Source organism: Pygoscelis adeliae, unplaced genomic scaffold (genome assembly GCF_000699105.1).
Source record: "Pygoscelis adeliae isolate BGI_AS28 unplaced genomic scaffold, ASM69910v1 Scaffold361, whole genome shotgun sequence".
In the NCBI taxonomy this organism is placed as follows: Eukaryota; Metazoa; Chordata; class Aves; order Sphenisciformes; family Spheniscidae; genus Pygoscelis; species Pygoscelis adeliae.
Window position 1 is genome coordinate 472,074 of NW_008824187.1, and position 11,819 is coordinate 483,892.

Consider the following 11,819-nt stretch of genomic DNA (forward strand, 5'->3'; position numbering starts at 1 on the left):
CCTGTCCTAGAAAAAAACATGCAGAAGAAAGAGAAGGACACATGCAGTAAAGATGAGACAGTAAGTGACTGTTTCCGGGAAAACAAAAAGAAAAAAAGAAAAAAAAAAATGGTTCAAGATAGATGACTTAACAGCTTTTAATGCTGTAAATTAATGTAAATTAATATAATAATTGTAAACCAAGCTCTGTTCCAGAGCTGGTTTCTTCATTTCAGGGAACACTAGTTATCCTGCAGCAGTTTATAATCAGGAACTTTGATGTGACATTAGTGCTTCTCGTACCCAAATACACTCTTCCTCCCAACGTCCTGTGAAGAATTTCAATAAGTGAAATATTATTACACAACAGCAGACGCATTACCACACAGTCAGAGATGGCATGTAATTATTTCTTAATAGTACGGAACTATCAAACTATCACATATGATTCATTTTCAAGCCGGTTTAAAAGATGCCGGGTGTGTGTGCCTACAAGTAGTCAACCCCTTGGGTTTAAAGCTTTTTTCCTAAGCAGAGCCAGGAACTGTACAGTAACCTTACCCAGAAAGATAGGGCCAAAGCCAGGTATCAAAAAGAAATACTATTTGGCACATCTATTTCCACTGACCGAGAAGTCAGTGACAGAAGAGAGATGCCCTGACTAAACATAGCTTGAAACTGTAGAATTACCATTCTCTTATTTCTGAGTTCCAGGGTGCTTTACAGGCTGAACTGGATTTGCGTTTCCGCTAATAACAGGTAATCCTATGACGCTTTCCATGAGCATCTGAAATCTTGGGTTTCTAGATAGGGAACCATAACGCAGCAGTGACTTTTCTGTGGGTGTCCAAAGGCAGAGCTGGTGTTTTTGCTCAGAGGAGACGCGCTCCCTGCCGCCTTCTGTTCAGAGCACTTTCTCCACCGCCTCCCGCCCTGCACGCGGTAGCAAAGGCGTTTGCAGCTAGCCTTGCTCTGAGCAGCAGGTGGGACTAGGTGACTGCCAGACATCTCTTCCAGCCGAAATCACGCCATGGTCCTGTGATCCTGTGGAAATGAGTGTCTGCTACATCACGAGCTAGTAAAAAAAAAAAATCTGAACTTTACCTGCTTGAGGAGACAGGCAAAAATGGAATTAGAGAAATAAACCCTCCAAAAGTGTATGGTCTACACTAATCACTAACGGGCAAGCACAGCTGAATTAGATGACCGTTTCTCAACTGGGAGACACGTCTACCTCCCTGAGGAACCACGCTTAGAGCATCACAGCCTCTTGCAATTCCCCAGTCTTTCATGGATTACCTCCTTGCTTGATTTCCCCACTGCCCCTCTGGCTTTTAAATGACTAATTACACTTCACTTGGTTAATTCTACATTAAAGAACAAAGGAAGCTTAATTGCATGGACAGCATCAGATTGTTTTCTTCCCAGATACTATCGGTTTCCTGCTCCAAACAGGATAAGGATAAAGCAAGCATAAACAGAAATGTTTTATCAAGCCTTCTAGGAGGGTTCCAGGCTGGCTGACAGCAGAGGTTTGGCAGGCTGAAACACAGGTTTATTGAGGATTGTCTGTAGTCAGTGCTAATAAACAGGTAGACCTGCACGTTTTCCATTTCTGCAATTTTATAACCAGTCGTATTACCAATCAGACAAGTATTAACCCACGGTTTTACTGACCACAAGCTAAATGCACTTCTTTACTAATGAAATACCTTCTCTTAATGCATTATTTTATATGCTCTAATGTATTTGAAGATTTCCTAGAGTCTAGCTCTAGATGCTTGCACCATGCCTATTTTCCTGTTCCTTAGGATTTCTAGAATTTTTACCAAGGAATATTCTCCTGTTTTCCACTAGTTTCCTGGCCTATCCATCTGAAACCCTCAGTGGCCAAAGGCCTACAAATAGAGCTACTGGAGAGGTGCCACTGCTTCAGTATTGCATACAACTGCATACCGTGTCCTAAAATCCAGGCACTTTAAGACCTAATGCAACTCCACTGAAGTCACACAATTACATTTGCAGTAATCAGGCATCTCAACTGCTAAAACAGAATAAATGGATTAAAAAAGGGATGCAATATCAGCAACAGAAGAAAAAAAAGAAGGAAAAAAAAAAAGAGGACAGTTTGGGAACAAGTAGAATTACTTGCTAATCACTTTTTTTTTTTTAATGATTAGGCAGTGCCAAAACTTCCAGTGCCACCACTGCAACAGACCTTACGCATGTACCTACAGTGCATGAAACACTTGGTGCCAGAGGAGCAATTTAGAAAGACCAAGGTCATCGTGGAGCAGTTTGGAATTGCAGGAGGCCTGGGGGAATCCTTGCAGCAAATCCTCGAGGAAAGAAGGGAAAAGACAACGAACTGGGTAAGCAAATGCAGATGAGAAAAATAATTGCTGTGTTGGCTGATGCTCATTTAGAAACTCTTTGCGATGTTCTATATGTGATCACTGCTTTCTTTCAGTGGGTCAGTGCCAACAGGGGTCACATCAGATTCTACCAAAGGGAATGAATATTTCAGACATATTAGGCTAGAATTTTCAAACAACGTCAAAATCCACGTCATCGTTATGTTTTCAGATCAGCAGTTTGTTGACATGACTGAGGGAATTCATGCACCTCAGGTGCATGCATGCAGGTGTCAGCTCTACCTGTAGGAAGCACTGTATTACATCCTTTTTGGATGTAATTTCTTCCTTTCCCTCGAATAACAGGATTTAGAGTTTTTATTAAAATGAAAAATGCTTTCTGATAGGGCTATAAAAAGTGCCTTGCATACCCATCTGGCCAAAGCTCTGATCCAGTCAAATTATTCTGGAGTGGAATACTTTGGGGTAGGCATTACTCTTTTTAAATTAAACTATTCTTTGCCATTCGTTGTCACACCATACCGATGTGGTTACCCTGAAGTATTTACTTTGCCGAATATACACACACATGTAGAGAGAGATCTCTCTCTCTCTCTCTCTATCACATAGACCATGCTGAGACCTCAGCCTTTAAAAAAAGTCCAGCTTTCTGCTTCCCAAGACAGGAAAATGAAATAAGCTGTAGATAAAAGAGATTTTATCATTCCACAAAGTCACGGTTCATCCTCCCTGCATTAACCGTGTAAGAATATGGCAGCTGAAAACTAGAAACACTTACTTTATTGCAGTCCTTCCATCCCAGCAAGGAAGAGAGACACTGAATGGTTTCATGGATCCAGTGAAATCCTGCAGGCTTGCTGCTGATGTCAGTGAAGCGTGGTTCTCCCTTAACTTTTCAGTTGTGTGACCCGCAAGAAAACCCCAATAAATTGCTGCTATAGTCAGAAAAAAAGGCTACAGTACTGGCAGTGCTTTTATTCTAAAAGCAGTGCTTAATTCCTGAACCACTTGTTGCCACAGTCTGAGGCCTCCACTAAATGCCGCCCAATCTCTTTTTGTTATTCTGATCGTAGAACTTCATGGTTTTGGTGGCTAAATTAACCGTCGCTTAAATAGTGTTCCCGATAAGAAATAGTGTTCCAGGAGACAACCTGGAACACTATTCATTTAACCACTGACAGCGTGAAAATTACAGAGGAAGGATGTACAAGCGTTTTCTGAAACGTCTCAACTTTAAATACTGGTTATTAAAATTAAATACCTGATTCTTAAGATAAACTAGAAATGTTTTTATTTGGAATTTAACTTGCCAGGAGTACAGCTCTAGCCTGTTCTCCTGAAGACTCCAGAGACTGTGGGGGAAGCATCTGTTCTAACAGCAATGAAATATCTCAGAGGAAAACTTTTTCAACTGATGCGTGCATTCGTAATTATTTTTGCATAATTTCGTTGTTGTTTATAGTTACTGTATGCAAAGTATGCCCGCTAAACTCAGAAAGACCATTTGATCTTTTTATGAAAGCCTCCATTTTCCAGATGATTCTTCAAACTCTGCTCAGACATAAAGGAACGCGGTTACCGTACATCTGTGTTTTCAGTAAAAATGGTTAGAAATTTAATATGTGTGTCTGTCTGGGTCAAGCATCAGTAATCTGCATTTGTGTCAGCGGACACAGAGGGAATTCTCCAGGGGCCCTGCCCACATGCCAGTATCTGCAGGACCGAACCGTTAGGCTCGGGAAATTCTGTCTTGCTGCAGGACAGTATCTGATGGCTAGCGACAGAGCGTCTTGGCATCATTGACAAATATTAGAGGCCCCCTGAGGAAAGCCAGCGCTAGTAAAATTCTGTCCATTTCTTAAATATATCCGAATCACGATTCGAGTCAGCAGTTGGCACGTGGTCCTCAAACATTTTTTTGTTGTGGAGAGAAGCAAACAACAAAATACCCAAACCACCACAATACGGAGCTTGTGTACTTTTTAATGGAACACACCGTAAATTGCCATTGATTGAAAAATAGGATTATGGAATTGCAGCTGATTTCGGCTGAGCTGGGGTCACAGAGCCCGGGCTGAAAATGCTCAGCAGCTCCATTAATCAGAGCCCATGCCTGACACCAGGAGCACCGGGCGCTCTCCCCTCACCCCCAGCCTGCCTTTCCGCACGTTGTTCATGGCTTTAAGATTTCATGTCCCCTTCCCTTAGGTGTTTAACTACTGGCTGGATGACATGTACCTCAACAACCGGCTAGCTCTTCCAGTCAATTCCAGCCCAGCAATTATCTTTGCTCGTCAGTATTTCAAGGATGTAAATGACCAGCTGAGGTAATGTACTACAACTTTGCAGCTTTTGCTAAATGAAGGGATATTTTCAATGTACTGCTTTTGCAAAAAGACAATCAACTTTCATTAAAAAAATAAGGGCTGTAACCATTAAATGATTTCATAGTAGGCCTGCTGACGGAGGCAGTGTTTCTGGGGTTACTCATACCAATATTCAGAAGTGAAAGTGTCATTACTATTACATTTATTGCATGGAAAAAAAATGCCATGGGATTTATAATTTTTAAAGGAATATTTGCAAAGCTCTTCATTGTATAATTCAAGTAAACCATTTTGCGATGGAAAAAAGAAATACTAATTTCTGACACATTGGTTAAAGGAAAACGATCTTTAACATGCCATCGCTATGACTCGTAGCCACCCTGCAAACTGAAGAGGCCACGCTGGCATTAAATTGTCCCTCTCAGGTGCCCAAAAGGGCACCAGAAACACAGGGGATCTACGAATTCGGAAATCATTCCTCCCCAAGAACACTGCTTCCTCCAGGCCCATCCTTCCCGGCCCTGAACTGACCTTTCTCCTTTGAGCTGTTGTGGGCAATTGCAACCATTTAAAAGTGAAAAGGCAAGCAAGTAGCCCAGCACAGAATATACCTCTCCAGACACCCTTAAAACAGGACCCCATTCTTCAGCCTTTGCCAAAACATTTTCTCCTTTTAAAACAGTAAACCAGATCAAATCTACCTTCATATAGTGCAATTTCCCCCTTTGCTTTTAGCACTCTCTAGCTGCTCATTACTGAAAGAATTAACTGCACGTGAATTTATGCTATTGTAAAACAGCCAGAACCTTGAAGCCGATACGTTATTTTAACATTTTGCATAGACAACCAATGTGTCTTTTTACTTTACTTTAAACATAACTATAAATGCTTCCATTCATTACTGACTAAATTTATTGTGCGCCCAGCTTTCGAAAAACCTCCACTTTGCATTTTCCAATGCCTGTGCTTTAACAAGGAAATGTCTCTCTCAGAGCCTCCCATTCAGACGCAGTGCAAATGGGCAGTGTCAGGAAATAATACACCTGCCCACAGCTCTGCAGAGAGGCTATCTGCTTAGGACAGGCAGTACTCTAATAAATCGGACAGCTTATGAGTATTGGTATTGAAACCCGTGTTCAGGATTCTATTAATTATTCAGCCTCTGCTCCCGTTCTCTAAATAAATGCTTTCAGGCTTCCTCCTCTGGTAGTCTCTTTAACCAGTCGAAGGGACCATCTCTAGGATTTCATATTTCTCTTGACATGAATTAATTTAGGTTTTGGGTGGGGGCGGGGGGGCTCTTCTTGCCAAGCCAGAAGACTTTCTCTCCTTATGCTGCGTCATCAATCATCCAGGCTCCCCTCTGTCTCTCAGAAACAGCCCAGTGTTGCCAAATGATAAAAGACTGATGTCACTTCTATCTGCTACTTGCAGGTTTGCCGCCAATCTCATTTCAGGAGTGCAAGACTATAAAGCTTTACTGGACACGTAAGTAGCTTGGAAGGAGAGCTGCTGCTTGAGTATCCGCAGGGCTTCTGATTCAAGGGTGCTCTAACGTGCCCAAAGTCAGGCTGCATTGCACCCCCTCCACCATTTGGAAGGGCTGGGGCTCCAGCATGCCTCAGGGCAAGCGCTTCAGCAGCTTTTTGTGCGCTTTCTGCTTTAGAACTGCAATCTAACAGGTTGGAGAAGGATCCTTTTTGATGCCTGCTGGTCATCACGCTGGCACGCGCAGTGCAGCCCAAAGGACACACGCAGCCTGCTTAGCAGAGCTACTGAGAACACACCGAGAAGCCTCTGCTCCCCAGGCCCAAAGAGCAGCAGCGCTGCGCTTACACAGCCTGCACCCCTTCCCTGGCACCGGGCACCTGCCCGGGTGCCGCACCCCCTCCACGTACTGCACCCTCCATTTAGAACATCAGCCCCCCCGCCTCCCTTCCCCCAAAAAAGAAATAGCGCATCCCACCGGGAGAAGGAAGCCTCGCCACAGACAGGCTAGTTCAGCAGCTAGTAAAAATAAGAAGTTACTTATGCCATCGTTACTTTCTGTATATAAACACAGGGGAAATCCATGATTCTTTGAGTCATGCACGAGGTAGCTCATAACAGCATTTTAGGTAGCATTTCTTAACCTCACCTAGCACGTTCCAAGTTTACTGCTGAAATCAGTGCTCCCCCCGAGAACAGAAGCAGTGGAGAGCCAAGCACAACGGCCACCGCACCATGGTAGGGAAGGGGTCGTTCTCCTGTCTGGAAATACAAGAGGCCTATGTGATATGCTCAACCAACGCGTATTTGGATGAGGAAGGCAAAGTCCGTATTCAAACAACAAAGTCCCTGTCATCTATGAATTAGACAAAAGCAAGAGGAAGAGGCTGTCTGATTTTTCACTTCAAAAGTCTTGACAGCTACTCAGAAAGTATAGAAGAGGCGTTTATTTAAGAACACGTGCTGTTGTCCAAGATACGCCATGCGGCTGCGTACACCAGCACCGGCGTGCTGTGAAGTACTATTGCATGCTAATGTAGTTCGTTGCATCTCTGTATGACAGCATCTGAGATGAGACATTGCTCAAACAAAGGATAATTTAAATTCTTATTATTTTGACCTCGCTACTCTAGATCCAAAGACTCCTGTGATCAGATTTGCTTGCCTTAAATCAATAACCATTTAAATCCTCACTACTGTGTCCTCATATTGTTATTACTCTTTGCTTATCACCCCTCCTGTATAATTATGGGGACACCATAATTGTAACGTTTTCAGTTCCTTGTTGCCGTTAAGGACTTCTACCAGCGAGCGTACTGCTAGCTTCTCTTGGATCACCCCACATGCAGAAGCACAATATTCCAGCCCAAACCCAGGCGTTCAGTTTTAACTGTGCAGATAGTCCATGCAGTTGCCAGGACTAAATATGTCAAACAAAGCCTAACTTGCTCACCTAAGAGAGTTGTAAGATCTTACACAGACATCTCCCCAATCAGTACAAGATTTTCTGGTGCCATCAGTCAGAGTTAACTCTGACCTGGTTAGTTAACTCTAACCCCTTTCTTAACTGCTATAATTACAGATTGTCTTATCAAAATCTACCATGCTATTCTACTATTTTCAGTCATCGTAGGCGCTCTTTAAAACTCTGTTAAATCTAAGAGGATTTCTGCATTACGCAAAACGTGGGAGAAGAACACTAATAACCCTGCTTTGCTGATAAGGAACAAAAAAAAATTAAGCACCTGTACAAGGAAATAAGTCATACAGAGAGTCTGAGAGCCAGGAACTAAGGTGAATATCCCTGGTTTAGAACGGCAACAGTTCTAAAGAGACAGTTAAACAAGATAAACTAGCATAAAACGTTAGCCCTTATCAGCTGTATGACAGTAACGCTCCTTGTATGGTTCTTTGCCCCTGCCCCTCTCTGGCAGGCTGGAAGCTTAGCCCTCTCTTGCCGAGGGAGAACCTCTGCACCCCAAGATCTTCTTCCTCCTGTGGCCTCTGCAGCCTCTCCCGGGCGACAGCACCGTTATTTCCTGCTGCAGCGTCAGTGGGCTGTTTCGCAGTCCGTAATCATAATTGTGATAACTTCTTTTTTTTTTTTTTTTCTGGCCAGTAAAGAAGCCTTTTCAGAGGTGGTGTTTTCGCATGCCTTCCAATAAAAAGGGAACAGGTTTTCAGCACTTCCTCCCCCATAGGTCTAAGTAAGGATTAGCGCATAAGCGAGGCTGTGTGGAAAACAGAAACGCCCTCCGTATTGCCCCAGTCGCTCCTGTTCGTCAGGCAAGGCCCTCTCACACGCTCTCTCACCACTCTGCACAGTACGGGGCCGCTGTGGCGTGCAGGGAATTTCATCGGTACTTTTTTCCCAAGGCGCTGCGTCTTTCCCAGCTGCTCCGCTGACTTCGGTCCTGGCAAGTTCCCGGGGTCCCAGCTAGGCAGGCTTCCCACGCACGCTGCAGAGCTGCTTGTGACCTGCTATTCCTTCCATTTCCACTAGAAGATAATGCAATTGCTTAATGAATATGCATGAAGCTGCCAGGAATGATGTATTTAACTGTGGTATGGGAATTCATCTATTTCCCTTATACTGTAATCTCGTTTTATTATTCAATTTGTGTTATACCTGATCTAATTGTAACAGAACAAAGGACAGATTAGATTTCTTTTCCTTTCTGTCTCTCTCTCTCCTCTCTCTCCCCTCTTTTCCTCTGGCTTTGTTTTTCTCCTTCTCTCTCTCCAGCCATGCTTTACCTGTTGATTTTGCTCGTGGACAGCTGTCTGGTCATCCTCTCTGTATGAAGCAATACTATGGACTCTTTTCTTCCTATCGTCTTCCAGGACATACCAAAGATACCCTCGTGGCCCAGAAAAGCAGTGTAATGCCAGAACCAGAGCACATCATTGTTGCTTGTAACAATCAGGTAAATGAGCGTTCTTTTTTTATACCTTTCTATATTTCTTAGTTTGCTTAAATTCACTCAAGAAGAGCCTGATCTCATCGCTATTCAGAAACACAATTAGCGTGCTACGTACGAGCTCGCTTCTTACCAAGCATTAGCTGTCAATATTTCCAAAAGATGCTTCAGCAGCGTTTTTGTCCTTAGCCCACATTGTGTTCCAAGTACAGCGATGCAGAAAGGAGGAATGTGGCAGAATGCATTTGCTTTCTCATTCAAACAAAAATGTTTATTAAACAGAGATGAAACCACAGGAAAAAAAAAATCTTGTTGAGTGCATTTGCTGGAAATGCTCTTCTCTTGACAGTCAAGTATTGGCACACAACGCATGGCGTATATACCACCGTCCCACGCCGGGGGGGCAAAGCTACGCCTGAAGAAGTTAGCACAGGCGCAGGCAGAAATACTGAAGCATTAGGGTGAATCTGTCCCAACCAATAAACGCCGTCGAGCAGCGGAGTATATTGGTATAAGCAGAGTACCTTATAGCCCAGCTCGACTATTTGTAGTACCGGAGCCGTGCCTGCAGGCCCCCTTGGAATGAAGGGGTAGATCCCAGTGGTCCCTTTTCCAGGGAGTCCTGTTCTTCACCTCAATGGGAAGTTCTCTAGATTCTCTAGGTTATTTTTAAACAAATAATACCATGGAAATTATTTACATGCTTCCTGATGTTATCTCTTCAGGTTTTTTTTTTTTTAAGCTTATTCAAATAACGTCTGTTTTATCTGAGCCCAACACACAGTATAAGTCCCCTATAGCAACTGGCATTACACTGGTGTACAAAGACAGGAGGGGTGAGCCCTGCGCCAGTCCCCAGAGTTTTTGTGCTCCGTTGCCTGCAGGCCTGGCTCTCCAGGCAGGACTTCAGCATCTCCACACCTACCCAGGCGAAAGCAAAACGTTGGGCCAGTAAGGGTCCAACCCATCTGTGACTGTTCTTCTGACTTCTGTCATTTTTTTGCAGTTTTTTGTTTTGGATGTTGTCATTAATTTCCGTCGTCTCAGTGAGGGAGATCTTTTCACTCAGTTACGAAAGATAGCCAAAATGGCAGAGAATGAAGAGGAAATGCTGCCTCCAATTGGCCTGCTGACAACAGACGGAAGAACAGAATGGGCAGAGGCCAGGACGATCCTTATGAAAGGTTAGCAGCAGCAATCCCAGCTTTCTCTTCTTCATCATCTTCCTCCTCTTCCTCCTCACCATCATTGCCTTTCTTTGCTGGGAGTGAACATTACAGCAAATATAGGACTGAATGTGCAACCTCACTGCTGGATTTTGCTAGCAGGAGAAAACTCAATACCTGTAAGTGTTCAGATGTGTGTTACCAGGGAAGCAGCAGATGTGGTTTGACCCTTTGGCTGTGTATGTTTAAGTGTTACGCCGTGTAAATAGCTCTCGCTCCATTCTCTGTTTTTCATCACATAAATTACATTACATCAGATTTTGTGATTTGTCTCTTTCTTCACATCCATTTTGTACCAATAGGAATGACGTATCCTCTTAGCTTTTGGCAACTATCAGACATTTTTCATCTCATCTAACAAAGGCATCTACAAGTTCAACACCTATTGAATCTAGCTGTGTACTCTCTCTAGTCAGTGGAGAAAAGCAGAAAGTACCAGGGCTGATTCATCCAAATCTTCAGTAAGTATCTAGGAAAGGTGACACCAATTATTATCTGGGGATAGCGCTCCTTCTTCCAACGACAGGCAGCATTTAGCTGTCGTGGATTCTGGACTTGAATGCCTGACTTTGAAACAGATGAAAATAAAGGGTGGGATTAGTCACCTCTATCACTTCACACCTTATATATTTTACCCTGAAGCTAGGTGATGTAAACGCCCTCTTTTTGCCATTTTAGGTGACTTAGGTATTCATTTTTCCCTCCTCAAAAAAATGTTAACTGATCTCTTTATCCCTAGTTCAGCAATGCTACAGAAAATACTGCTGGTTTACCAATGCCCTGGAATATACAAGAGCTGCCAATAGTCTCAAAATATGTTTACCGTCCCAAGGAAGATCTTTCCTTTTCTTATTCAAGTTTATCTGTGCTTACAACAACTTTATATAGATAAACACACACAGAGTCCTGGCCATTATTACAGCATTATTACGTGGTACCAGTCTCATCTTCAGGCTTTCCCCCTCCCCTCCCCATCTTTTCTTTTTAAAGCGGGAGAAAAAAAGATTCCTTATTTTAATGAAAACTGAGATAAACACCTAATCATTTATTTTCATGCCACGCTTTTAAGTAAAACAGTGAATACCTTGAAACCTGCAGCAAAATCATCTTTGTAAACCTCCATCATCCTGAAGGAAAAAAGACGCATCAACAAAAACTAGCAGAACCATCTCCACAGTGGTTTTGGGTTGCCTGGCATTTGCTGAAATATTCATTTTAATGAACGGAAGCAAACCAACTCAGTTACGCAGCTGAAAAAACCAGCTTCTGCACTAGCAAATACCACCGCAATCTGAGCAGGAATCCCGTCCTAGACCACTCGTATTAGCACAGCTCCTCTATATAGAATAATGCCTTGCTGTTACACGTGGATACATGATTATTAACAGCCCTTTTTTCGTTCTTATCTGTGGTGTAATGTTCACGCAACAATAACTAACAGAGGAAGAGAAAAGCCTCTAGTGAAGCAGTGTGAGGTGGAAGGGGTCACCCCACAACTGTTCG

General features: G+C 43.2%; 1 protein-coding gene across 1 annotated transcript in view; it reads left to right on the forward strand.

Moving 5' to 3' along the window:
* Positions 1–6: 6 nt before the first annotated feature.
* Positions 7–11,819, forward strand: part of CHAT (choline O-acetyltransferase) — a 30,867-nt gene continuing 19,054 nt past the window's right edge. The window contains exons 1-6 of the mRNA XM_009334613.1: positions 7–60; positions 2,160–2,351; positions 4,563–4,681; positions 6,116–6,169; positions 8,916–9,096; positions 10,097–10,274. Of these exons, the coding sequence (XP_009332888.1) occupies positions 19–60; positions 2,160–2,351; positions 4,563–4,681; positions 6,116–6,169; positions 8,916–9,096; positions 10,097–10,274 (766 nt within the window). The 5' untranslated portion in view covers positions 7–18. The remainder of the gene's footprint in view (positions 61–2,159; positions 2,352–4,562; positions 4,682–6,115; positions 6,170–8,915; positions 9,097–10,096; positions 10,275–11,819) is intronic.